The sequence below is a fragment of the Malaya genurostris genome, chromosome 3, assembly GCF_030247185.1.
Source record: "Malaya genurostris strain Urasoe2022 chromosome 3, Malgen_1.1, whole genome shotgun sequence".
Taxonomy (NCBI): domain Eukaryota; kingdom Metazoa; phylum Arthropoda; class Insecta; order Diptera; family Culicidae; genus Malaya; species Malaya genurostris.
The window spans coordinates 95,004,377-95,032,305 of NC_080572.1; the positions used below are offsets into that span (position 1 = coordinate 95,004,377).

General features: G+C 39.2%; 1 protein-coding gene across 9 annotated transcripts in view; it reads right to left on the bottom strand.

Annotated features, from left to right (window-relative positions):
• The window catches only part of LOC131437888 (histone-lysine N-methyltransferase 2C-like), a 134,628-nt gene that overhangs the window by 74,955 nt on the left and 31,744 nt on the right, over window positions 1-27,929 (bottom strand). For 6 of the 9 annotated variants that reach the window (XM_058607535.1, XM_058607536.1, XM_058607534.1 and 3 more), the window contains 5 exons: window positions 25,786-27,872; window positions 25,607-25,725; window positions 25,200-25,542; window positions 24,533-24,853; window positions 18,046-18,162 (listed from right to left, as the gene is read on the bottom strand). In XM_058607535.1, the coding sequence (XP_058463518.1) occupies window positions 18,046-18,162; window positions 24,533-24,853; window positions 25,200-25,542; window positions 25,607-25,725; window positions 25,786-27,872 (2,987 nt within the window). The remainder of the gene's footprint in view (window positions 1-18,045; window positions 18,163-24,532; window positions 24,854-25,199; window positions 25,543-25,606; window positions 25,726-25,785; window positions 27,873-27,929) is intronic. The other 3 variants (XM_058607538.1, XM_058607537.1, XM_058607540.1) reach the window with 3 other exon arrangements.

Genomic DNA, 27,929 nt, shown 5'->3' on the forward strand with positions numbered 1-27,929 from the left:
TTTGAAAGCTACTGTCGGACCATTGATCAAGTTCGAAGATCAAATGGCTGTGACTTTTGGTTCCGGAGATATGATTGTATAAGTGACGTAACCGACAAAAAGCGTTGTATTTGAACGCGCTCAATTTTCTCAGAGATGGCTGATCCGATTTTAACAAACTTGGACTCGTTTGAAAGCTACTGGCGAGCCATTGATCAAGTTCGAAGATCAAATGGCTGTGACTTTTGGTTCCAGAAATATGATTGTATAAGTGACGTAACCGACAAAACACGTTGATTTTTACCGCTCTTGTATATATAAGGGTGCCAAAATTTTGGGATCAACTCTATTTTCGTAAAGTTCTAGTGCTCAAAAGTTCAAGCACCTCGAAAAAAGCCTTCATGCAAAATTTGACCTAAATTGGACATGCTTAAGGGGTGCTGCCCGGTGGTAAAGGTTTGACAATTATCGATCTTGAAAAAGCACCATAGGGGGGAGTACATGAAATTTCCAAAATAAAAAATTTTTTTTGATGCCAAAACTCTTAAAACTGCATAAAACATCGAAATTTAGTGTTATCCCGAAAAAATTTTTTTTTGAAAAAATCAACTTTCTGGGACTTAGAAAAATTTTCATATTTTTTCTAAGTCCCAAAAAGTCGACTTTTTCAAAAAAATTTTTTTTCGAGATGACACTAAATCTCGACGTTTCATGCAATTCTAAGCCTTTTGGCATCAAAAATTTTTTTTCGATTTCGAAAATTTCATGTACTCCCCCCTATGGTGATTTTTCAAGATATATGAAAATTTCACTAAGTGGACTAAGAAGGCTTTTTGCCTTTCTCTATAGAAAGGTATTAGAATTGCTGGAAAAACCGACTTTCGAACGGAGCCTCGGAGACCCATAGTGTTATATACCATTCGACTCAGTTCGTCGAGATCGGAAAATGTCTGTGTGTGTGTGTGTATGTGTGTGTGTGTATGTGTGTGTGTGTATGTGTGTGTGTGTATGTGTGTGCACTTTTCGAAGATATTTGAACGCGCTCAATTTTCTCAGAGATGGCTGAACCGATTTGAACAAACTTGGGCTCGTTTGAAAGCTACTGTCGGGCCATTGATCAAGTTCGAAGATCAAATGGCTGTGATTTTTGGTTCAGGAGATATGATTCTATAAGTGACGTAACCGACAAAAAGCGTTGTATTTGAACGCGCTCAATTTTCTCAGAGATGGCTGAACCGATTTGAACAAACTTGGACTCGTTTGAAAGCTACTGGCGGGCCATTGATCAAGTTCGAAGATCAAATGGCTGTGACTTTTGGTTCCGGAGATATGATTGTATAAGTGACGTAACCGACAAAAATCGTGCTATTTGAACGCGCTCAATTTTCTCAGAGATGGCTGAACCGATTTTAACAAACTTGGGCTCGTTTGAAAGCTACTGTCGGACCATTGATCAAGTTCGAAGATCAAATGGCTGTGACTTTTGGTTCCGGAGATATGATTGTATAAGTGACGTAACCGACAAAAAGCGTTGTATTTGAACGCGCTCAATTTTCTCAGAGATGGCTGATCCGATTTTAACAAACTTGGACTCGTTTGAAAGCTACTGGCGAGCCATTGATCAAGTTCGAAGATCAAATGGCTGTGACTTTTGGTTCCAGAAATATGATTGTATAAGTGACGTAACCGACAAAACACGTTGATTTTTACCGCTCTTGTATATATAAGGGTGCCAAAATTTTGGGATCAACTCTATTTTCGTAAAGTTCTAGTGCTCAAAAGTTCAAGCACCTCGAAAAAAGCCTTCATGCAAAATTTGACCTAAATTGGACATGCTTAAGGGGTGCTGCCCGGTGGTAAAGGTTTGACAATTATCGATCTTGAAAAAGCACCATAGGGGGGAGTACATGAAATTTCCAAAATAAAAAATTTTTTTTGATGCCAAAACTCTTAAAACTGCATAAAACATCGAAATTTAGTGTTATCCCGAAAAAATTTTTTTTTGAAAAAATCAACTTTCTGGGACTTAGAAAAATTTTCATATTTTTTCTAAGTCCCAAAAAGTCGACTTTTTCAAAAAAATTTTTTTTCGAGATGACACTAAATCTCGACGTTTCATGCAATTCTAAGCCTTTTGGCATCAAAAATTTTTTTTCGATTTCGAAAATTTCATGTACTCCCCCCTATGGTGATTTTTCAAGATATATGAAAATTTCACTAAGTGGACTAAGAAGGCTTTTTGCCTTTCTCTATAGAAAGGTATTAGAATTGCTGGAAAAACCGACTTTCGAACGGAGCCTCGGAGACCCATAGTGTTATATACCATTCGACTCAGTTCGTCGAGATCGGAAAATGTCTGTGTGTGTGTATGTGTGTGTGTGTGTGTATGTGTGTGTGTGTGTATGTGTGTGCACTTTTCGAAGATATTTGAACGCGCTCAATTTTCTCAGAGATGGCTGAACCGATTTGAACAAACTTGGGCTCGTTTGAAAGCTACTGTCGGGCCATTGATCAAGTTCGAAGATCAAATGGCTGTGATTTTTGGTTCAGGAGATATGATTCTATAAGTGACGTAACCGACAAAAAGCGTTGTATTTGAACGCGCTCAATTTTCTCAGAGATGGCTGAACCGATTTGAACAAACTTGGACTCGTTTGAAAGCTACTGGCGGGCCATTGATCAAGTTCGAAGATCAAATGGCTGTGACTTTTGGTTCCGGAGATATGATTGTATAAGTGACGTAACCGACAAAAATCGTGCTATTTGAACGCGCTCAATTTTCTCAGAGATGGCTGAACCGATTTTAACAAACTTGGGCTCGTTTGAAAGCTACTGTCGGACCATTGATCAAGTTCGAAGATCAAATGGCTGTGACTTTTGGTTCCGGAGATATGATTGTATAAGTGACGTAACCGACAAAAAGCGTTGTATTTGAACGCGCTCAATTTTCTCAGAGATGGCTGATCCGATTTTAACAAACTTGGACTCGTTTGAAAGCTACTGGCGAGCCATTGATCAAGTTCGAAGATCAAATGGCTGTGACTTTTGGTTCCAGAAATATGATTGTATAAGTGACGTAACCGACAAAACACGTTGATTTTTACCGCTCTTGTATATATAAGGGTGCCAAAATTTTGGGATCAACTCTATTTTCGTAAAGTTCTAGTGCTCAAAAGTTCAAGCACCTCGAAAAAAGCCTTCATGCAAAATTTGACCTAAATTGGACATGCTTAAGGGGTGCTGCCCGGTGGTAAAGGTTTGACAATTATCGATCTTGAAAAAGCACCATAGGGGGGAGTACATGAAATTTCCAAAATAAAAAATTTTTTTTGATGCCAAAACTCTTAAAACTGCATAAAACATCGAAATTTAGTGTTATCCCGAAAAAATTTTTTTTTGAAAAAATCAACTTTCTGGGACTTAGAAAAATTTTCATATTTTTTCTAAGTCCCAAAAAGTCGACTTTTTCAAAAAAATTTTTTTTCGAGATGACACTAAATCTCGACGTTTCATGCAATTCTAAGCCTTTTGGCATCAAAAATTTTTTTTCGATTTCGAAAATTTCATGTACTCCCCCCTATGGTGATTTTTCAAGATATATGAAAATTTCACTAAGTGGACTAAGAAGGCTTTTTGCCTTTCTCTATAGAAAGGTATTAGAATTGCTGGAAAAACCGACTTTCGAACGGAGCCTCGGAGACCCATAGTGTTATATACCATTCGACTCAGTTCGTCGAGATCGGAAAATGTCTGTGTGTGTGTGTGTGTGTGTATGTGTGTGTGTGTGTATGTGTGTGTGTGTGTATGTGTGTGTGTGTGTATGTGTGTGCACTTTTCGAAGATATTTGAACGCGCTCAATTTTCTCAGAGATGGCTGAACCGATTTGAACAAACTTGGGCTCGTTTGAAAGCTACTGTCGGGCCATTGATCAAGTTCGAAGATCAAATGGCTGTGATTTTTGGTTCAGGAGATATGATTCTATAAGTGACGTAACCGACAAAAAGCGTTGTATTTGAACGCGCTCAATTTTCTCAGAGATGGCTGAACCGATTTGAACAAACTTGGACTCGTTTGAAAGCTACTGGCGGGCCATTGATCAAGTTCGAAGATCAAATGGCTGTGACTTTTGGTTCCGGAGATATGATTGTATAAGTGACGTAACCGACAAAAATCGTGCTATTTGAACGCGCTCAATTTTCTCAGAGATGGCTGAACCGATTTTAACAAACTTGGGCTCTTTTGAAAGCTACTGTCGGACCATTGATCAAGTTCGAAGATCAAATGGCTGTGACTTTTGGTTCCGGAGATATGATTGTATAAGTGACGTAACCGACAAAAAGCGTTGTATTTGAACGCGCTCAATTTTCTCAGAGATGGCTGATCCGATTTTAACAAACTTGGACTCGTTTGAAAGCTACTGGCGAGCCATTGATCAAGTTCGAAGATCAAATGGCTGTGACTTTTGGTTCCAGAAATATGATTGTATAAGTGACGTAACCGACAAAACACGTTGATTTTTACCGCTCTTGTATATATAAGGGTGCCAAAATTTTGGGATCAACTCTATTTTCGTAAAGTTCTAGTGCTCAAAAGTTCAAGCACCTCGAAAAAAGCCTTCATGCAAAATTTGACCTAAATTGGACATGCTTAAGGGGTGCTGCCCGGTGGTAAAGGTTTGACAATTATCGATCTTGAAAAAGCACCATAGGGGGGAGTACATGAAATTTCCAAAATAAAAAATTTTTTTTGATGCCAAAACTCTTAAAACTGCATAAAACATCGAAATTTAGTGTTATCCCGAAAAAATTTTTTTTTGAAAAAATCAACTTTCTGGGACTTAGAAAAATTTTCATATTTTTTCTAAGTCCCAAAAAGTCGACTTTTTCAAAAAAATTTTTTTTCGAGATGACACTAAATCTCGACGTTTCATGCAATTCTAAGCCTTTTGGCATCAAAAATTTTTTTTCGATTTCGAAAATTTCATGTACTCCCCCCTATGGTGATTTTTCAAGATATATGAAAATTTCACTAAGTGGACTAAGAAGGCTTTTTGCCTTTCTCTATAGAAAGGTATTAGAATTGCTGGAAAAACCGACTTTCGAACGGAGCCTCGGAGACCCATAGTGTTATATACCATTCGACTCAGTTCGTCGAGATCGGAAAATGTCTGTGTGTGTGTGTGTGTGTGTGTATGTGTGTGTGTGTGTGTGTATGTGTGTGTGTGTGTATGTGTGTGCACTTTTCGAAGATATTTGAACGCGCTCAATTTTCTCAGAGATGGCTGAACCGATTTGAACAAACTTGGGCTCGTTTGAAAGCTACTGTCGGGCCATTGATCAAGTTCGAAGATCAAATGGCTGTGATTTTTGGTTCAGGAGATATGATTCTATAAGTGACGTAACCGACAAAAAGCGTTGTATTTGAACGCGCTCAATTTTCTCAGAGATGGCTGAACCGATTTGAACAAACTTGGACTCGTTTGAAAGCTACTGGCGGGCCATTGATCAAGTTCGAAGATCAAATGGCTGTGACTTTTGGTTCCGGAGATATGATTGTATAAGTGACGTAACCGACAAAAATCGTGCTATTTGAACGCGCTCAATTTTCTCAGAGATGGCTGAACCGATTTTAACAAACTTGGGCTCGTTTGAAAGCTACTGTCGGACCATTGATCAAGTTCGAAGATCAAATGGCTGTGACTTTTGGTTCCGGAGATATGATTGTATAAGTGACGTAACCGACAAAAAGCGTTGTATTTGAACGCGCTCAATTTTCTCAGAGATGGCTGATCCGATTTTAACAAACTTGGACTCGTTTGAAAGCTACTGGCGAGCCATTGATCAAGTTCGAAGATCAAATGGCTGTGACTTTTGGTTCCAGAAATATGATTGTATAAGTGACGTAACCGACAAAACACGTTGATTTTTACCGCTCTTGTATATATAAGGGTGCCAAAATTTTGGGATCAACTCTATTTTCGTAAAGTTCTAGTGCTCAAAAGTTCAAGCACCTCGAAAAAAGCCTTCATGCAAAATTTGACCTAAATTGGACATGCTTAAGGGGTGCTGCCCGGTGGTAAAGGTTTGACAATTATCGATCTTGAAAAAGCACCATAGGGGGGAGTACATGAAATTTCCAAAATAAAAAATTTTTTTTGATGCCAAAACTCTTAAAACTGCATAAAACATCGAAATTTAGTGTTATCCCGAAAAAATTTTTTTTTGAAAAAATCAACTTTCTGGGACTTAGAAAAATTTTCATATTTTTTCTAAGTCCCAAAAAGTCGACTTTTTCAAAAAAAATTTTTTTCGAGATGACACTAAATCTCGACGTTTCATGCAATTCTAAGCCTTTTGGCATCAAAAATTTTTTTTCGATTTCGAAAATTTCATGTACTCCCCCCTATGGTGATTTTTCAAGATATATGAAAATTTCACTAAGTGGACTAAGAAGGCTTTTTGCCTTTCTCTATAGAAAGGTATTAGAATTGCTGGAAAAACCGACTTTCGAACGGAGCCTCGGAGACCCATAGTGTTATATACCATTCGACTCAGTTCGTCGAGATCGGAAAATGTCTGTGTGTGTGTGTGTGTGTGTGTATGTGTGTGTGTGTGTATGTGTGTGTGTGTGTGTATGTGTGTGCACTTTTCGAAGATATTTGAACGCGCTCAATTTTCTCAGAGATGGCTGAACCGATTTGAACAAACTTGGGCTCGTTTGAAAGCTACTGTCGGGCCATTGATCAAGTTCGAAGATCAAATGGCTGTGATTTTTGGTTCAGGAGATATGATTCTATAAGTGACGTAACCGACAAAAAGCGTTGTATTTGAACGCGCTCAATTTTCTCAGAGATGGCTGAACCGATTTGAACAAACTTGGACTCGTTTGAAAGCTACTGGCGGGCCATTGATCAAGTTCGAAGATCAAATGGCTGTGACTTTTGGTTCCGGAGATATGATTGTATAAGTGACGTAACCGACAAAAATCGTGCTATTTGAACGCGCTCAATTTTCTCAGAGATGGCTGAACCGATTTTAACAAACTTGGGCTCGTTTGAAAGCTACTGTCGGACCATTGATCAAGTTCGAAGATCAAATGGCTGTGACTTTTGGTTCCGGAGATATGATTGTATAAGTGACGTAACCGACAAAAAGCGTTGTATTTGAACGCGCTCAATTTTCTCAGAGATGGCTGATCCGATTTTAACAAACTTGGACTCGTTTGAAAGCTACTGGCGAGCCATTGATCAAGTTCGAAGATCAAATGGCTGTGACTTTTGGTTCCAGAAATATGATTGTATAAGTGACGTAACCGACAAAACACGTTGATTTTTACCGCTCTTGTATATATAAGGGTGCCAAAATTTTGGGATCAACTCTATTTTCGTAAAGTTCTAGTGCTCAAAAGTTCAAGCACCTCGAAAAAAGCCTTCATGCAAAATTTGACCTAAATTGGACATGCTTAAGGGGTGCTGCCCGGTGGTAAAGGTTTGACAATTATCGATCTTGAAAAAGCACCATAGGGGGGAGTACATGAAATTTCCAAAATAAAAAATTTTTTTTGATGCCAAAACTCTTAAAACTGCATAAAACATCGAAATTTAGTGTTATCCCGAAAAAATTTTTTTTTGAAAAAATCAACTTTCTGGGACTTAGAAAAATTTTCATATTTTTTCTAAGTCCCAAAAAGTCGACTTTTTCAAAAAAATTTTTTTTCGAGATGACACTAAATCTCGACGTTTCATGCAATTCTAAGCCTTTTGGCATCAAAAATTTTTTTTCGATTTCGAAAATTTCATGTACTCCCCCCTATGGTGATTTTTCAAGATATATGAAAATTTCACTAAGTGGACTAAGAAGGCTTTTTGCCTTTCTCTATAGAAAGGTATTAGAATTGCTGGAAAAACCGACTTTCGAACGGAGCCTCGGAGACCCATAGTGTTATATACCATTCGACTCAGTTCGTCGAGATCGGAAAATGTCTGTGTGTGTGTGTGTGTGTGTGTGTATGTGTGTGTGTGTGTGTGTATGTGTGTGTGTGTGTGTGTATGTGTGTGCACTTTTCGAAGATATTTGAACGCGCTCAATTTTCTCAGAGATGGCTGAACCGATTTGAACAAACTTGGGCTCGTTTGAAAGCTACTGTCGGGCCATTGATCAAGTTCGAAGATCAAATGGCTGTGATTTTTGGTTCAGGAGATATGATTCTATAAGTGACGTAACCGACAAAAAGCGTTGTATTTGAACGCGCTCAATTTTCTCAGAGATGGCTGAACCGATTTGAACAAACTTGGACTCGTTTGAAAGCTACTGGCGGGCCATTGATCAAGTTCGAAGATCAAATGGCTGTGACTTTTGGTTCCGGAGATATGATTGTATAAGTGACGTAACCGACAAAAATCGTGCTATTTGAACGCGCTCAATTTTCTCAGAGATGGCTGAACCGATTTTAACAAACTTGGGCTCTTTTGAAAGCTACTGTCGGACCATTGATCAAGTTCGAAGATCAAATGGCTGTGACTTTTGGTTCCGGAGATATGATTGTATAAGTGACGTAACCGACAAAAAGCGTTGTATTTGAACGCGCTCAATTTTCTCAGAGATGGCTGATCCGATTTTAACAAACTTGGACTCGTTTGAAAGCTACTGGCGAGCCATTGATCAAGTTCGAAGATCAAATGGCTGTGACTTTTGGTTCCAGAAATATGATTGTATAAGTGACGTAACCGACAAAACACGTTGATTTTTACCGCTCTTGTATATATAAGGGTGCCAAAATTTTGGGATCAACTCTATTTTCGTAAAGTTCTAGTGCTCAAAAGTTCAAGCACCTCGAAAAAAGCCTTCATGCAAAATTTGACCTAAATTGGACATGCTTAAGGGGTGCTGCCCGGTGGTAAAGGTTTGACAATTATCGATCTTGAAAAAGCACCATAGGGGGGAGTACATGAAATTTCCAAAATAAAAAATTTTTTTTGATGCCAAAACTCTTAAAACTGCATAAAACATCGAAATTTAGTGTTATCCCGAAAAAATTTTTTTTTGAAAAAATCAACTTTCTGGGACTTAGAAAAATTTTCATATTTTTTCTAAGTCCCAAAAAGTCGACTTTTTCAAAAAAATTTTTTTTCGAGATGACACTAAATCTCGACGTTTCATGCAATTCTAAGCCTTTTGGCATCAAAAATTTTTTTTCGATTTCGAAAATTTCATGTACTCCCCCCTATGGTGATTTTTCAAGATATATGAAAATTTCACTAAGTGGACTAAGAAGGCTTTTTGCCTTTCTCTATAGAAAGGTATTAGAATTGCTGGAAAAACCGACTTTCGAACGGAGCCTCGGAGACCCATAGTGTTATATACCATTCGACTCAGTTCGTCGAGATCGGAAAATGTCTGTGTGTGTGTGTGTGTGTGTGTATGTGTGTGTGTGTATGTGTGTGTGTGTATGTGTGTGCACTTTTCGAAGATATTTGAACGCGCTCAATTTTCTCAGAGATGGCTGAACCGATTTGAACAAACTTGGGCTCGTTTGAAAGCTACTGTCGGGCCATTGATCAAGTTCGAAGATCAAATGGCTGTGATTTTTGGTTCAGGAGATATGATTCTATAAGTGACGTAACCGACAAAAAGCGTTGTATTTGAACGCGCTCAATTTTCTCAGAGATGGCTGAACCGATTTGAACAAACTTGGACTCGTTTGAAAGCTACTGGCGGGCCATTGATCAAGTTCGAAGATCAAATGGCTGTGACTTTTGGTTCCGGAGATATGATTGTATAAGTGACGTAACCGACAAAAATCGTGCTATTTGAACGCGCTCAATTTTCTCAGAGATGGCTGAACCGATTTTAACAAACTTGGGCTCGTTTGAAAGCTACTGTCGGACCATTGATCAAGTTCGAAGATCAAATGGCTGTGACTTTTGGTTCCGGAGATATGATTGTATAAGTGACGTAACCGACAAAAAGCGTTGTATTTGAACGCGCTCAATTTTCTCAGAGATGGCTGATCCGATTTTAACAAACTTGGACTCGTTTGAAAGCTACTGGCGAGCCATTGATCAAGTTCGAAGATCAAATGGCTGTGACTTTTGGTTCCAGAAATATGATTGTATAAGTGACGTAACCGACAAAACACGTTGATTTTTACCGCTCTTGTATATATAAGGGTGCCAAAATTTTGGGATCAACTCTATTTTCGTAAAGTTCTAGTGCTCAAAAGTTCAAGCACCTCGAAAAAAGCCTTCATGCAAAATTTGACCTAAATTGGACATGCTTAAGGGGTGCTGCCCGGTGGTAAAGGTTTGACAATTATCGATCTTGAAAAAGCACCATAGGGGGGAGTACATGAAATTTCCAAAATAAAAAATTTTTTTTGATGCCAAAACTCTTAAAACTGCATAAAACATCGAAATTTAGTGTTATCCCGAAAAAATTTTTTTTTGAAAAAATCAACTTTCTGGGACTTAGAAAAATTTTCATATTTTTTCTAAGTCCCAAAAAGTCGACTTTTTCAAAAAAATTTTTTTTCGAGATGACACTAAATCTCGACGTTTCATGCAATTCTAAGCCTTTTGGCATCAAAAATTTTTTTTCGATTTCGAAAATTTCATGTACTCCCCCCTATGGTGATTTTTCAAGATATATGAAAATTTCACTAAGTGGACTAAGAAGGCTTTTTGCCTTTCTCTATAGAAAGGTATTAGAATTGCTGGAAAAACCGACTTTCGAACGGAGCCTCGGAGACCCATAGTGTTATATACCATTCGACTCAGTTCGTCGAGATCGGAAAATGTCTGTGTGTGTGTGTGTGTGTATGTGTGTGTGTATGTGTGTGTGTGTGTATGTGTGTGTGTGTGTATGTGTGTGCACTTTTCGAAGATATTTGAACGCGCTCAATTTTCTCAGAGATGGCTGAACCGATTTGAACAAACTTGGGCTCGTTTGAAAGCTACTGTCGGGCCATTGATCAAGTTCGAAGATCAAATGGCTGTGATTTTTGGTTCAGGAGATATGATTCTATAAGTGACGTAACCGACAAAAAGCGTTGTATTTGAACGCGCTCAATTTTCTCAGAGATGGCTGAACCGATTTGAACAAACTTGGACTCGTTTGAAAGCTACTGGCGGGCCATTGATCAAGTTCGAAGATCAAATGGCTGTGACTTTTGGTTCCGGAGATATGATTGTATAAGTGACGTAACCGACAAAAATCGTGCTATTTGAACGCGCTCAATTTTCTCAGAGATGGCTGAACCGATTTTAACAAACTTGGGCTCGTTTGAAAGCTACTGTCGGACCATTGATCAAGTTCGAAGATCAAATGGCTGTGACTTTTGGTTCCGGAGATATGATTGTATAAGTGACGTAACCGACAAAAAGCGTTGTATTTGAACGCGCTCAATTTTCTCAGAGATGGCTGATCCGATTTTAACAAACTTGGACTCGTTTGAAAGCTACTGGCGAGCCATTGATCAAGTTCGAAGATCAAATGGCTGTGACTTTTGGTTCCAGAAATATGATTGTATAAGTGACGTAACCGACAAAACACGTTGATTTTTACCGCTCTTGTATATATAAGGGTGCCAAAATTTTGGGATCAACTCTATTTTCGTAAAGTTCTAGTGCTCAAAAGTTCAAGCACCTCGAAAAAAGCCTTCATGTAAAATTTGACCTAAATTGGACATGCTTAAGGGGTGCTGCCCGGTGGTAAAGGTTTGACAATTATCGATCTTGAAAAAGCACCATAGGGGGGAGTACATGAAATTTCCAAAATAAAAAATTTTTTTTGATGCCAAAACTCTTAAAACTGCATAAAACATCGAAATTTAGTGTTATCCCGAAAAAATTTTTTTTTGAAAAAATCAACTTTCTGGGACTTTTTTCATATTTTTTCTAAGTCCCAAAAAGTCGACTTTTTCAAAAAAATTTTTTTTCGAGATGACACTAAATCTCGACGTTTCATGCAATTCTAAGCCTTTTGGCATCAAAAATTTTTTTTCGATTTCGAAAATTTCATGTACTCCCCCCTATGGTGATTTTTCAAGATATATGAAAATTTCACTAAGTGGACTAAGAAGGCTTTTTGCCTTTCTCTATAGAAAGGTATTAGAATTGCTGGAAAAACCGACTTTCGAACGGAGCCTCGGAGACCCATAGTGTTATATACCATTCGACTCAGTTCGTCGAGATCGGAAAATGTCTGTGTGTGTGTGTGTGTGTGTGTGTGTGTGTGTGTATGTGTGTGTGTGTATGTGTGTGTGTGTGTATGTGTGTGCACTTTTCGAAGATATTTGAACGCGCTCAATTTTCTCAGAGATGGCTGAACCGATTTGAACAAACTTGGGCTCGTTTGAAAGCTACTGTCGGGCCATTGATCAAGTTCGAAGATCAAATGGCTGTGATTTTTGGTTCAGGAGATATGATTCTATAAGTGACGTAACCGACAAAAAGCGTTGTATTTGAACGCGCTCAATTTTCTCAGAGATGGCTGAACCGATTTGAACAAACTTGGACTCGTTTGAAAGCTACTGGCGGGCCATTGATCAAGTTCGAAGATCAAATGGCTGTGACTTTTGGTTCCGGAGATATGATTGTATAAGTGACGTAACCGACAAAAATCGTGCTATTTGAACGCGCTCAATTTTCTCAGAGATGGCTGAACCGATTTTAACAAACTTGGGCTCGTTTGAAAGCTACTGTCGGACCATTGATCAAGTTCGAAGATCAAATGGCTGTGACTTTTGGTTCCGGAGATATGATTGTATAAGTGACGTAACCGACAAAAAGCGTTGTATTTGAACGCGCTCAATTTTCTCAGAGATGGCTGATCCGATTTTAACAAACTTGGACTCGTTTGAAAGCTACTGGCGAGCCATTGATCAAGTTCGAAGATCAAATGGCTGTGACTTTTGGTTCCAGAAATATGATTGTATAAGTGACGTAACCGACAAAACACGTTGATTTTTACCGCTCTTGTATATATAAGGGTGCCAAAATTTTGGGATCAACTCTATTTTCGTAAAGTTCTAGTGCTCAAAAGTTCAAGCACCTCGAAAAAAGCCTTCATGCAAAATTTGACCTAAATTGGACATGCTTAAGGGGTGCTGCCCGGTGGTAAAGGTTTGACAATTATCGATCTTGAAAAAGCACCATAGGGGGGAGTACATGAAATTTCCAAAATAAAAAATTTTTTTTGATGCCAAAACTCTTAAAACTGCATAAAACATCGAAATTTAGTGTTATCCCGAAAAAATTTTTTTTTGAAAAAATCAACTTTCTGGGACTTAGAAAAATTTTCATATTTTTTCTAAGTCCCAAAAAGTCGACTTTTTCAAAAAAATTTTTTTTCGAGATGACACTAAATCTCGACGTTTCATGCAATTCTAAGCCTTTTGGCATCAAAAATTTTTTTTCGATTTCGAAAATTTCATGTACTCCCCCCTATGGTGATTTTTCAAGATATATGAAAATTTCACTAAGTGGACTAAGAAGGCTTTTTGCCTTTCTCTATAGAAAGGTATTAGAATTGCTGGAAAAACCGACTTTCGAACGGAGCCTCGGAGACCCATAGTGTTATATACCATTCGACTCAGTTCGTCGAGATCGGAAAATGTCTGTGTGTGTGTGTGTGTATGTGTGTGTGTGTGTGTGTATGTGTGTGTGTGTGTATGTGTGTGCACTTTTCGAAGATATTTGAACGCGCTCAATTTTCTCAGAGATGGCTGAACCGATTTGAACAAACTTGGGCTCGTTTGAAAGCTACTGTCGGGCCATTGATCAAGTTCGAAGATCAAATGGCTGTGATTTTTGGTTCAGGAGATATGATTCTATAAGTGACGTAACCGACAAAAAGCGTTGTATTTGAACGCGCTCAATTTTCTCAGAGATGGCTGAACCGATTTGAACAAACTTGGACTCGTTTGAAAGCTACTGGCGGGCCATTGATCAAGTTCGAAGATCAAATGGCTGTGACTTTTGGTTCCGGAGATATGATTGTATAAGTGACGTAACCGACAAAAATCGTGCTATTTGAACGCGCTCAATTTTCTCAGAGATGGCTGAACCGATTTTAACAAACTTGGGCTCGTTTGAAAGCTACTGTCGGACCATTGATCAAGTTCGAAGATCAAATGGCTGTGACTTTTGGTTCCGGAGATATGATTGTATAAGTGACGTAACCGACAAAAAGCGTTGTATTTGAACGCGCTCAATTTTCTCAGAGATGGCTGATCCGATTTTAACAAACTTGGACTCGTTTGAAAGCTACTGGCGAGCCATTGATCAAGTTCGAAGATCAAATGGCTGTGACTTTTGGTTCCAGAAATATGATTGTATAAGTGACGTAACCGACAAAACACGTTGATTTTTACCGCTCTTGTATATATAAGGGTGCCAAAATTTTGGGATCAACTCTATTTTCGTAAAGTTTTAGTGCTCAAAAGTTCAAGCACCTCGAAAAAAGCCTTCATGCAAAATTTGACCTAAATTGGACATGCTTAAGGGGTGCTGCCCGGTGGTAAAGGTTTGACAATTATCGATCTTGAAAAAGCACCATAGGGGGGAGTACATGAAATTTCCAAAATAAAAAATTTTTTTTGATGCCAAAACTCTTAAAACTGCATAAAACATCGAAATTTAGTGTTATCCCGAAAAAATTTTTTTTTGAAAAAATCAACTTTCTGGGACTTAGAAAAATTTTCATATTTTTTCTAAGTCCCAAAAAGTCGACTTTTTCAAAAAAATTTTTTTTCGAGATGACACTAAATCTCGACGTTTCATGCAATTCTAAGCCTTTTGGAATCAAAAATTTTTTTTCGATTTCGAAAATTTCATGTACTCCCCCCTATGGTGATTTTTCAAGATATATGAAAATTTCACTAAGTGGACTAAGAAGGCTTTTTTTATTTTAGATTAGCATCACTGTTCTCATACAAATAGGCAACGCAAATGTCAAGCACTAGTTTGGAAAAATGATGCTGACTGTGTGACATAAACACTGAAGCATGCTTTTGTGAACTACTCGAATCAATCTGAATCAATTGGTGTCAAAATTAGTATCCAAAATTATTTAATAAAAGTATGAAACATATTTTCATGAGACTGTTATGAAAGAAGAGAAAGGCATTATCACACCACTAGGTGGATTAAGAAGGGTTTTTTATAATAAATTTAGAACAGTCAATTGTGAAATTATGTTTACACTGATGGATCAAACATCAACGGGTCCACAGTAGGGATGTCCGATACCGAGCTGATACTTTGAGGTATCGATACTTTCTTTCAAGAATCGGATATTTTTGGTATCGATATCACATCAGAGCGATACTGTTAATATCGATACTTTTGGTCTCGATACTTACGGTATCGCAACAGATTAAAGTCAATTCCCATTACGACGGAACATTTTTTGTTTCAATTATAGAGGCTTTAAACAGAAAAACTTTCTCTCTCTCTCAGTGCGCCTGCTGGACGACGCGATATTGTCGAGAACGAATTTCAACGATGGCCAGTCCACGTCATACCAATACATGTGCGAGCCTGGTGCTCCCGTTCCGTCCATCCACAGTCCCGTCGTAATAGCAATAGTGCTTGAAGGCCCGGGTTGGTGATTCAATGCATAGGGCGCTGCTCTTACAAGCCAGTTGTCGTATGTTCGAGCCCCGACCTGGAAGGATTCTTAGTGTCAGTAGGATCCATAGTACTAGCCATGCAATGATTCTGTACACTAAGAATCGGCTGCGAAGTCTGTTGAAACAGAAAGGCCAAATTCCACAAAAGGAATGTAATGCCAGGACTTTGCTTTGCTTGAAGTAGTTCAAATTGAACTGCCATCTCGCGTGTAGTCTTTCAATTTAAATCGCTAGCACAGCACTGATGATCCGAAGGCGAAACGCGAAGAAATAGAAACAAAATATGTGATTTTGCACAAACCAACAAAACTCCTAAATGTTCAATAGGAATTGGCTTTTAGTCAAACTTTTTGTGTAGTATCCGTGTATCGACATGAAGGTTTTTTGAGAAAATAAGTGAAATGTGAAATCGTCATGGCTCCAACACAAAGTGGCTTACGGAAATTCTGCGTGACGTGGACCAAAAGTAGCGAAACGCAAAGTGCAATTTATGTGGCAAGAAATATGCGTATAGTGGTGGCACAACAAATTTATGGAAAAACTTTTCTGCACATGATAAAATAACGCCACAGTCGACCATATTATTTTGTTTCGAAATGATTGCTGCGCAAGTATCAATTGATACTTACAAGTATCGATACTTTATTGCCTTTTGATATCTTGTATCGATACCCAAAATTTTGGTATCCCGATACCCTAGGTATCGATACTTTGCCTTCCGAGTACCATCCCTAGTCCACAGGCTTCGGCATCTTCAATCAGAACACCACCGCTTCGTATAAACTGAATGATCCGGCTTTTTACGTAGCAGAATTAGCTGCTATTGTCCACCTTTGAGACTATTTGAGACTTTGAGAAATCTTGCCCAAAGACTGTCACTTCATTGTCACGGACAGTCTAAGTTTAATAGAGGCTCTCCGGTCAATGAAGCCAGAAAAGCATCTGCCATATTACCATAACTAAAAATCATGAAACATGTCAATCATACCTTATTATTTATGGTTTCATGAGCAAAATGATTAACATCATGAACAATAAGTCATCTCCCATAAATTTTTTCATGACATCGATAATTTTGCTCATGAAATTTCAAGAGAACACATTTTTCATGATTTTATGATTTATGATTAAAAATGGATTTTTATCCGTGTAGACTTATATCAGCACAGCTTTTTGTTATAAACTTGCTAGGAATACCATTGTAGCAATTCTTCGCTGTTGTTATTCCAAATCAGACCAAAACTTTACAGGTCCATTGTGAGCTTTAATGTATGGAATAATACACTTTATCAAGCACTTCTACTTGAACATCCAAATAATCACCCTCATTGTTGTTTACGTCCGTATCGACCATACGACGAAACGGTACTTTCGAACGAATACGAATAAGCCATTCTTGTTTTCACTCGAATGAATTCAAACGTTTGCAAGAAAATATGATAACCGATTTCCAACAAATTTATTTTCGAATCTAAAGGTGATTTGCAATCAAATCATAAATTTGTGTTTTGCATAGAACATTTAGAAAGTATAGCAGTCATAGTAAAATGCTGTTTTTTTCTGGCGAGCCTTCGAATATATGCGCGGTTCCAAGTTTTTGCGGATCAAATTTTATATCTATTAGGTACTTTATGGAAAATACGCCATGAGTAAACATGCTTTATTTTATATTAAATGTATGATTTTATCAATGTAATAAATATGTAGACTATCGAAAACATGAAAAAATTGCAGGAAAAATGCAACATATTTTTCGCAGATACTACTGTTCGGACTGCTATTTTAAATGCCTTTTTCTTACTTTGCACGAAGTTTAATTTGAAAAATTCATTTACCGATTTAAATAAAATTGGTCCTGAGTACAATATTTATTTATTATTCGTCACTTCCTTGATGCTTGGAATCATCCTAAAAAAACTACCTACGCGGCCGATCCTTCTTTTGCACAGGAATCGCATTCGTACACATTCGAGTGAAAACAAGAATGGCTTATTCGAATTCGTTCGAAAGTATGTGTTCGTCAAATAGTTGATACGGACGTAAGCAAGCATTATGGTACAAAATGATATCAAACATTTTTTTATTACAGCTCAAGTCTGTATCAAAACTGATAGTTTGAAGTTGGATGGGCGTTGTTTTTATGCATGTACGATCTCCAGATCGTTTGCGATGTGTAATTTCTTCTAAGATAGTAGAATCCACTGAATATGTTCAAACATGACTCCACAACATTATATTCATTTGTTATAGTGCAGTTTACTAGTATATGAATAATGATTATAGCATTCATAATACAATATAAAAAATAAGGTAATTGAGCACAACCCAACATCAACACAAATATCACATAAATACAAACTAATAAATTTGCATCCTATGAAATTCAGAAAATCAAACACACTCCACTTCTTCCGATGTGCCCGACAAATCCTTACCTGTTCGCTTAACATACTCGGTTGCAGACCAGGGTTACTGACATCATTAACCGCGACCTGACCAGCTTGCTCTCGTTTTTCCTGCTCCAGCAGATCTTCCAGCAGCAGTCTTTGCTCCTGCAACAATCGGAATTTCTTTGGCTCAATGGTAAAACGACAGATGCTTCTCAGCAAAGCCAAATTATGAGATCACGCAAAATATGAACTACTGAGGTGTCACAGAACTCACTCGTGCTGCGCTGTGCCTGGTACTAATACCGTGCTGATCAGCTGTGTCTACATATTACTAACTAAAGCGAATGTAATCTTACAATGGATATGTTCCCTCTAATAAACGGAGGGATTCAAGGGTGACGAAATAGCCTATTTTATTACAGTATTTCGAGCAATGTTGAAAAAGTGACAGTGGGGACGACATGGGACTTTGATTTAGGGGGAAGGATGAATATACAGAAAGGATAATATAGCCTCTATTGGTGAGATGCAACAACCCACCACTCATTTGAAGTTACAGATCAACCATTTGAACGGTTCGCATCATATCATTCTTCTTGTACCATTTCGAAGAAACTTTAAAATTAGACTAAACTATGACCTAAACCTAATAAAGCTCCAATAGTTTGGAATGGGATAGTTAGTGACAGTTTTCAGAGTCAGTGTTTAAAAGAGAAATGTTTGTTTTTATTCCGAGAATGTTCCAATAAGTAGTAAATTGAAATATCTAACGATTCAATGTATGCATTAAGAGATCCATCAGCTATGTAAAAAAATCAATTTTTCACCGTGCAAAATGGTAAATATAACAGGCCTGGAGAAACTTCACAGTGTGCAACACTTTTTAGGTTTCCTTTTGTTATTCAAAATAACATCGGATTCTAATGATCCCTCTGTACGGTTTTCATAAGTCTACTAAACTAGACCGTTAAGCGACAAGAAACTGATGCCTAATCACAGATTGAAAGAAACCAAAACCTACAGGGAACTACACAACTAATGTCTAAAGTTGTTATTTAGCCATCAGGTTTTTGTATTCCATATAAACTTATTGGTATATGAACGAAATATTTTTCAAAAATGATGGTGTAAAAAAAATGTATCGTTATATGTGGATTGTACGGCCCCTGTCGCAAACCACTTTTTTCTATTATCAGGTGTACAACTTTGCTGCCGCCGTTTTCTCCTAAATTAAAAGCTTACAGATGTATTATTCAAAGTATTGTCCGTCGCTAGCGACAACTTTCTTCCATCTTTCCAGCTATTTTCGGATCCCGGCTCGAAAAATGGAGTCCTCTTTTGACGCTATCCATGAAGCTATCCATTTTTCCAACTCTTCGAAGGATTGAAAATGTTGATCTGCCAGGCCGTGTGCCATCGAACGGAATAGGTGGAAGTCAGAAGGGGCGACATCTGGGGAATACGGCGTGTGGGACAAGACTTCCCATTTCAGCGTTTCCTGCTACTCTACATTTTTCATGAATTTTTAATCATGGTACCGGCAATGAATTTTTATCCATGTAGACTTATATCAGCACAGCTTTTTGTTGTAAACTTGCTAGGATTACCATTGTAGCAATTCTTCGCTGTTGTGATTCCAAATCAGGCCAAAACTTTACAGGCCCATTGTGAGCTTTAAGGTGAAATGTAGCGTCATGAAATGCGCGCAAAATTTTATCCGCTTCAGTTGAACGAATCGTCGCACAAAGCATGCCAAGAAAAACGGACACATAGAAACAAGAACTTTTTTCCAATGATTGAGCGCAGTGGGTTTACCTCTCGTTATATTGACTTGTAAATGAGACTCTACGTAATGGATTTTTGAATCCTTCACACTTTGAATATATGCTAATTCAATCGTTATTGTTAGTGATTACTCTTACACTAGAGCTATAAATCATGAGTAATTATGAATGACTAACATGAGGTTATATGTATATGTATTGACCAACTCGCTAACCATGTGTATGCCTAAGTTTAGTAGCAAGCATGGATTCTCCTTCAAAAGAACGATTGAAGACGAGATAACATTCAAGTATTTTTGATATCTTTGCAAGTCGTTCACCAGGCTCTTCCTGCCGATAAGATAGAATTTACGTAAAAGTATTTACTTGACTCGCATGATAGAGCGCGGTCGAATTTACTTATCGAATACATTCAATGCCAATATATTCCATTCTAATTGACTTTCATTATCATCTTCGAATAAGTAGAAAGTATTATTTCTGTTTAGTCAATAGGATCGTAGCACTAGCCATGTAATCGAAGTTATGCTATGAGTCAACAGAATTGGACATTATTAGCATTATAAATGACAGTTAATAAAAAAATAAACAATTTCTTACAATACCCATTTTATTGTATTCAACTCGTTTTTATTTCAACACAAACCCCAATGCTGCATAAACTCGCGTCATTATTTTATATGTAATTTCTGCTCACGATAATGCCACCGTGCCCACCGTGCATTTCTCACACCACCTCAATACGAAACAGCAGCGCGCAAGCAATAAAAAAAATGCGGAAAAGTTTATATAAACTTTTCCAAATTTCGGTTGTTTTAGCTAATATTTTATAATTTTGAGTTGCATTTTCAGATTTTTTGTGAAATTCTGCTACAAACACCACTTTTCAGTTCTAAAATCATCCCCGGGGAACGGAACAGTAACCGTTTATACATTTCAAAAACCAATTACTTAAGTGTTCTTGGTTTTTCGAAAATCGGTCTAGTTTTTGAATAATTGATCAAAAACGCGATTTTCGCATTCCGCTACATTTCACCTTAATGTATGGAATAATACACTTTATCAAGCACTTCTACTTTTGCGACGTGAGGCCGAGCATTGTCGTGTTGGAGGATGACTTTGTCATGTCGCTCTTGATATTGTGGCCGCTTTTCTTTTAGTGCGCGACTAAGGCGCATCAGTTGCGTTCGGTAGCGATCACCTGTGATGGTTTCACCCGGTTTTAAGAGCTCGTAGTAATTCACACCGGGCTGATCCCACCAAATACTAATCATAACCTTGGTGCCGAGAATATTGGGTTTTGCCTTCGACGAAATAGCATGCCCGGGCTTTCCCCATGATTTTCTGCGTTTAGGATTATCGTATCGAAAACACTTTTCATCACCGGTTACGATTCGATGTAAAAACCCCTTACGATTTTGTCTTTGAAGCAGTTGCTCACATACAAATAGACAGCGCTCGATGTCCCTCGGTTTCAACTCGTACGGCACCCAGTTTCCTTCTTTCTGAATCATGCCCAGGGCCTTGAGACGTTTTGAAATGGCTTGCTGACTTACTCCCAACGATTCGGCAAGCTCTTCTTGGGTTTGGCACGAATCTTCATCAAGCAATGCTTCTAGTTGTTCATCTTTGAAGGTTTTTTCTCTTCCACCACCATGTTTGTCTTCGACATCGAAATCACCAAATATTCTAGTAAAACGTTGAAACCACTCCCGACACGTTCTTTTACTCAGAGCAGCATCACCGTAAGTTTCTGAGAGCATTCGATGCGCTTAAGCTGCATTTTTTTCGAATTGTAACAAAAAAGTAAAACTTCCCGCAAATGGCGAAAATTGGGCACATAAACAGACATTTTCGTGCGTGAATAATACGAAAACAAGAACAACTGTCACTGAGACGGCGATGACAATTCGTTAGGCACTGTACACACTCACTTTAAAGGCATTATCATCTATGTGTTTTGACCAGCCTCAGCCGGTACAGCCACCTATCGGAAAACGGCGGAAGCAAAGTTGTACACCTGATAGCATTTGCACGATATCTCAACAACGAATGAATTGCGTGATTGGCAATATTTTTTACGAATAAATAAATATTTGTGTACATATTTTCAACGCATTCATAGTACAAATATTCTAATAAGAATTACGAATCAGAACAATCGGCGACAGGTCAATGAATAAAGGAATTGAAAGCTAGGAACACGGCACTGCAAAACACTTGACTTCACAGAGTACAACCAAATATTACACAAAGAACTGTAAACTCGCAAATTGCACATCGTAGTACTGCTGGAACTTTTCTGAGAGGGCATGAAGTAGTAGCCAAAGACGTATCTAGAGGGCGGCAAAGAAAACTGTTTGACCTTTTTATTACTCACCAATTCGATCCCTCCTGTGATGGAGTTGAAGAAACTTTTATTTTTTGCCCACTAATGCAACGATGGAGGCGGTAAATCAAATTTTACCCCGGGCGCAAATTTTCTTAGGTACGGCACTGAGAGTAGTGGTATATCTAGTGTACAAGGAACTGATGTGTGTGTTAAAAATTAAATGCCATTTCTTCAATTACAGCATAATAAACGTACGCTGCCAACACGAGATGAAACCCGATGGAGAAGGAAACATTCTACGCGTGACTGGAATGAGCCTACGATAGCTACCCACGGCGAGATCTTAAATGTACAGACGGCCGCACACGGCAACAGCCAACGATGCGTGAGCTTTGCTGCCTCCGAGGAATGGTAGTCCGAAATATCTCCTTGCCCCACAAAGATATTCACAAGGCCACCTGACCAACATGCGGAAAAACTAATTCTTACGTTCTTAGCGAGGGAAAATTTCCCGGGGAAGATCGTTATCGCAAAGCATTGACGTAAATGACACGAAAAATTCTATGAAAAAGCCACGCCACAGGTTGACTTGTAAAGAGGTCGAAACGAAATAATATGGCACAGGAATTACTCTAGCTGCATGTCCAGCCGGAGCAGATTCCAAGCACCTAATCTATGCTAAGATAGAAGATCGGTAGGCTAAGGAACAAAAAAACCGCGGGTGGTGATCAATTGCCAGACGAGCTGCTTTGAACGCTCTCTTGTCTTGGGCTACGGCAAGGTGATAGACTTTCACGCCCCTTGTTTAATATTATTAATTCGAAGAGCGCGGATTGACACGATTGGTACGATCTTTGAAATGATGATGAAACCATACATCGGACGGAAAGTCGACGTATCAGACTAGCTATAAATGCGTCGAGAAAAATACATGAGAGGAAGATGCTCTAAACAATAAATACTACACCCTCCACTCGAATATTGATAGATGATATCTAGGTGGTTGACGAACTTGTGTATAACTTGTATATTTTGTATCTAATGATCGTCGACGATGACAAAACAATACAGAGGCGTATTTTAACAGGAAATCGTGCGTAGGGGAACCGGGGCTAATCAATCAGTTTGGCGTCAATCGTGTTCAAGTCAAAAGGTGCACGTTTTGAACTGATTTTTTTAATTTTCAATATTTTGGGTTTATTTCATTTCTGTGCATTGTAATGACGGTCTGGTTAGTGCTTTCAAATATTCATTTCGTGGTAAATCCAGTGTTTTTTTAGATTTGGAATGACGTGGAAAACCAAATTATTATTACATCTCGAAAAAGAGTTGTCTGAGCGGGGCTAAACCGGACAAAAAAGTGGGGCTTAATCGGACACATAATTTTCGATATGAAATTTTTTACGGATTCTTGAAACATATCCAAATATTGATATCTATATTCTACTCTTCATTCAAACTAGATTTAGTAGAAATTTTATCAAAATGTTCATTTTACATAACAAATAAAACAATCGAATAGTCTTCAATAAAGATTCTAATGTCAGTTTCAACATCAATAATTTGGTAATGCAGGGCGTGAAGTTTCGGGACAATACCTATATTCCCAGCAGTCTCTCAGAGCCTAATTCCATTATATTACACCATCTGTGTTCATGTAGAATATAGTTGCTTCCAATCGTTTGTTGCTTATGTGGTTCTTTTAGGTAGGTAAGCCGTTCTCTTCGTGAGATTCTTGAATCTGATCCGGTACACATAAATAAATCATAAATATAGGAATGAGACCCGGGTTGGCGGTTCAATGCGTAAGGCACTGATCTTACAAACCAGTTGTCGTATGTTCGAACCCCAACTTGGAAGGATTCGTAGTGTCAGTAGAATCGTAGCACCAGCCATGCAATGGTTCTGAACACTCTGAATCGGCTGTGAAGTCTGTTGAAACAGAAGGTCAAATTCCACTACAGGAATGTAATACCAAGACTTTTCTTTTTAGGAATGAACCTTGTTTTACGTTTTCACCATTCGCTTATAGACCCGGAGAGCCAAATGTCAAACACCAGTCAAGATCTAAAATATCTGTGTGTGCGGAGATATGACAAGCGTGTGCCGTTCATTTAATCAGAGATGGTTGAAGTGATCTTCTAACTAGATTTCAAATAAAGAGTCTGACCAGCTTCCTCTCACACTTTTGAAATAGGATATGAAAATTGAACAGACGCTTACAAAAGGAACCTAAGAAAACATATTGTGCTTACAGGTAACATGATATCTAGCGAGTGTAATGACCTCTAGAAGGATAATGAAAAACTAGACAAAACTATCGATTGCTCCGATTGTGGTGCGTTAATTTACGTCTCTCTAAATAATTACTGTATTCGGTGAGAGTGTTAAGGAAGGGGAGAAGGCCTAGGCTCACCTTTATCAGCAACGAACGTCGGGCATTAGTAACAGAAAATGGTACCGTAACGGCCCCATGGTAATAATTTCTACGCTGTGAGTAGTCGTCATACCCCTCTAGATGATTACGGTCCGTCAGAGCCAAGGGCTCTCCAGGGAAGAACTGGTGATACGACGCCAACTGTCCAAATTGAAAGGAACCCGACGGGGGAAAAGGTGGAAGTGGGTGTATTGATGGATGTGTTAGTGACGGTAACGATTGGGATTGCATTTGCTGCTGTGGATCGGCTGGCAGTGGCGGCGGCAGCTGCGGTGGTGTCGTAGGCATTACTTGACAATTCTTCGAATCATTTGAGAAAATACCAGTTCGGATCAGTGTTTGATTCGAAGCACGTATGAGGAACGTTTTCCAATGGACAATTACATAGTCGTTGTTGTTGTTGTAGTTTTATATACAAACATGCACAAAAAATGAATTAGAATGGAAAAAGTATACATATTAAAACAACAGTTTATGTGACAAATTGTCTTTCGTTTGCTTTGCTTTCGTGAAGACATTTCAGGGCACGATTGTGAGGATGGATAATTATAAATACAATAAAACAATCACACCAATCATTCAAGAATATATGAACAAACTTGCATATAGCCGGAAGAAGTAAAACATGCATTACTAATGCACTAACCTGATTGACCCCCGGAGGTCCTTGCATCGCATTAGTTTGGCTTCCTGGATATGGTGGTGGTGGTTCAGGATAGGGCGGAGGAGGTAATTGAGACTGTCCGGGAACGGCTACCGGTACAGCACCTGTCTGAACTGGTTGTTGCTGCAATTGTTGGTGAAGCACAGATTGCCCTGTACTAAGCGGTGGCTGACCGGCTTGATTGGGATTGACGGTTTGAATTATTCGATTTCCTTGAATTTGATGCACGATGCGTGTCTGTTGTTGACCCGGAATTATATTCTGTTGGGCTAACGCACCAGGATGACCTAGTTTCAACTGTTGAATCCGAGATTGGTTTAGTAACCTGTGTGAGAGTTTAAAAAAAAATTGAGCCGATCCTAAACGACTTTTGTTATCATCACTCTTACCCTGTTCGAACGGTTACCGACACAGTATTGTTTGCATTAACTACGCCAACAGCACCTTCCTTGGACAAGAGTTGTGTTCCCACGGCCATTGGCTTACCGATGGCGGCTGCTTGTTGTACCTACAGAATAAGCAAGTTTTAGTATGATGATATCAATTCAATCAATTCTCAATGATTTACCTGTTGCTGCATCTGCTGCTGAATCTGTTGAAGATGTGTCGGCGTAAGCATATTTGGTCTAATGCCTTTCATTTGACCGGCAATTAGCTGTTGCTGCAACTGTTGAACTGGTGCTTGCTGTTGAGGGGGCATCTGTTGCCCTCCAATCATCTGCTGAAGTTGAGTTGGTGGTTGTTGGCTCAATATTTGTTGCTGCAGTGGCTGCATTTGTGGTTGCTGCGATAACGTCGTCGGACCGTGAACCAATGCTCCCTGATGCTGCTGGTGAGATACCAATTTCGAAGGGTTGCCCACCTCAATAGAATGAGTCAGTGTTGTTGAGGATCCGGTCAGCTTAGACTGCTCAGAATGATCGTTTCCATCAGCACCCTCTGGTTTACTCGATGGTGGTGCATTTGATGATGTTTTGGTCTTCTCATCCGATTTCTCACCATCTGGGTCCTCCAGTTCTAAACTATCCAATATATTGGACTTTTCACCATCAGTGGTATCAAGCTCTGGATCCGCATACTCCAAAATATTGAAATCTGCTCCCATTTCGGCGGTCAATGAATCCAACAGCTCGTCATCGTCATCTCCCAACCCACCTAGAATATCACCAACCCCTTCGACTTCACCAATACCGGTATTATCTTCTTGTTCCAATTTCTCAAGTTCGGCCGAAACACTATCTGGAATCTCTGAGGCACCGTCGACCACACCCTGTTGCGACTGGTTTGGTGTGGCAGTCTGACCTGAAGTCCCACCAGTTTGAACAATGGAGTTCGAATTAGACGTTGGAGTAGACGCTGGTACATGAGCTTCGCCTTCTCCTGCCAATCTTTGGGCTATCAAGGCAATATTTTGTTGATCCGTTTGAGATGTCAATGTACCTTGCTTCCCGATTTGCTGCTGGGAAATCAATTTTCCTCCTTGCGGCATTTGTCCCACGAATGACCCATCGGGACGGGTTTGACCAATAGGTAACTGCATGCGCTGTCTCATAAGCTGCTGGTGTTGGAGTACGTTCTGTTGCATGATCAACATTTGGTTCACTCCATCGGCTCGAACTATTTGTTGCTTAACCATAACTGGACCGTTGGGGCCAGCACCTGGAACCGATATTACATTACTACCTGGAGCACGAATAGAGTTTCCAGGTATTTGTAGTCTAGGTCTGGTCATCATATTGGGCGGCAATGGCTGACGGAAGGTACCAATATCCGTTGGAGCTTGTTGTAGCTGTTGATTCGGGAGCTGCTGTTGTTGTTGTGGCTGTTGCAGTGGAATTCCCTGTAACTGACCCGCTGACTGTTGGTCATCCATGAATGGTGATTGTGGTTGCATTGGTTGGGGAGACTGTATTGTTGGTTGTTGATTTGGAACCATCTGTGGATTCTGACCTGTGGCCGGTATTTGCTGACGCTGTAGAAGGTCTCGTAACTGACGGTTTCCTTCTTGTGCTGGTTGATGGAAATTATCCGAATGTGGTGAAGAAAATGGCGATGTTTGAATAGGGCCGAATAGATCACCGGGGCGAGCATAAACCGTTGGTCGCACTTGATTTCCAGAAAACTGTGGCCTCGGAGTACCAGGCGCCTGTGCATATTGTGTATCCAAATTGATGCGCATGGCAGTCTGTGGGTTCGGAATCGTTTGTCCGGAGTAAGCCGGACTGCGATTTGGTGTTGGAATTGGACTTTGATGGCCGACGGATCGCGGGGTTTGCGGTGAATGGTGTACGTAGTTGTCCGGAACACCTTCCGATGGTGGCCGAGCAAACGGATCCAAACTGGTCTGACTGGCCGGTGACTCTGGTAACATATCGTGAGGTGATTGCGGGGGCTGTGATTGGGGAGAAAATGGACTCTGATTCGGTCGTGGCTGACCCGGAAGCTGACGTTGTTGGCCCATTTGCACTTGCATCGGACGTCCTGGCATTCCCTGATGTGAGAAGTTTGATACAGGACTGGAGGGTGGATTTTGACCGAGTGCAACCATTCTGCCCTTATTAACTGGTGACACAAACTGTGTACGAGTAGGCGACGGACTGGCCATTGGTCCCATTGGAGAAACGTCGGTAGATACTTGCAGTTGCATTGTTGGGTCTATGCAGAGATGCAAATAGAAGTAGATTTGTTTATATTTGGTATTTAAATGCCAAA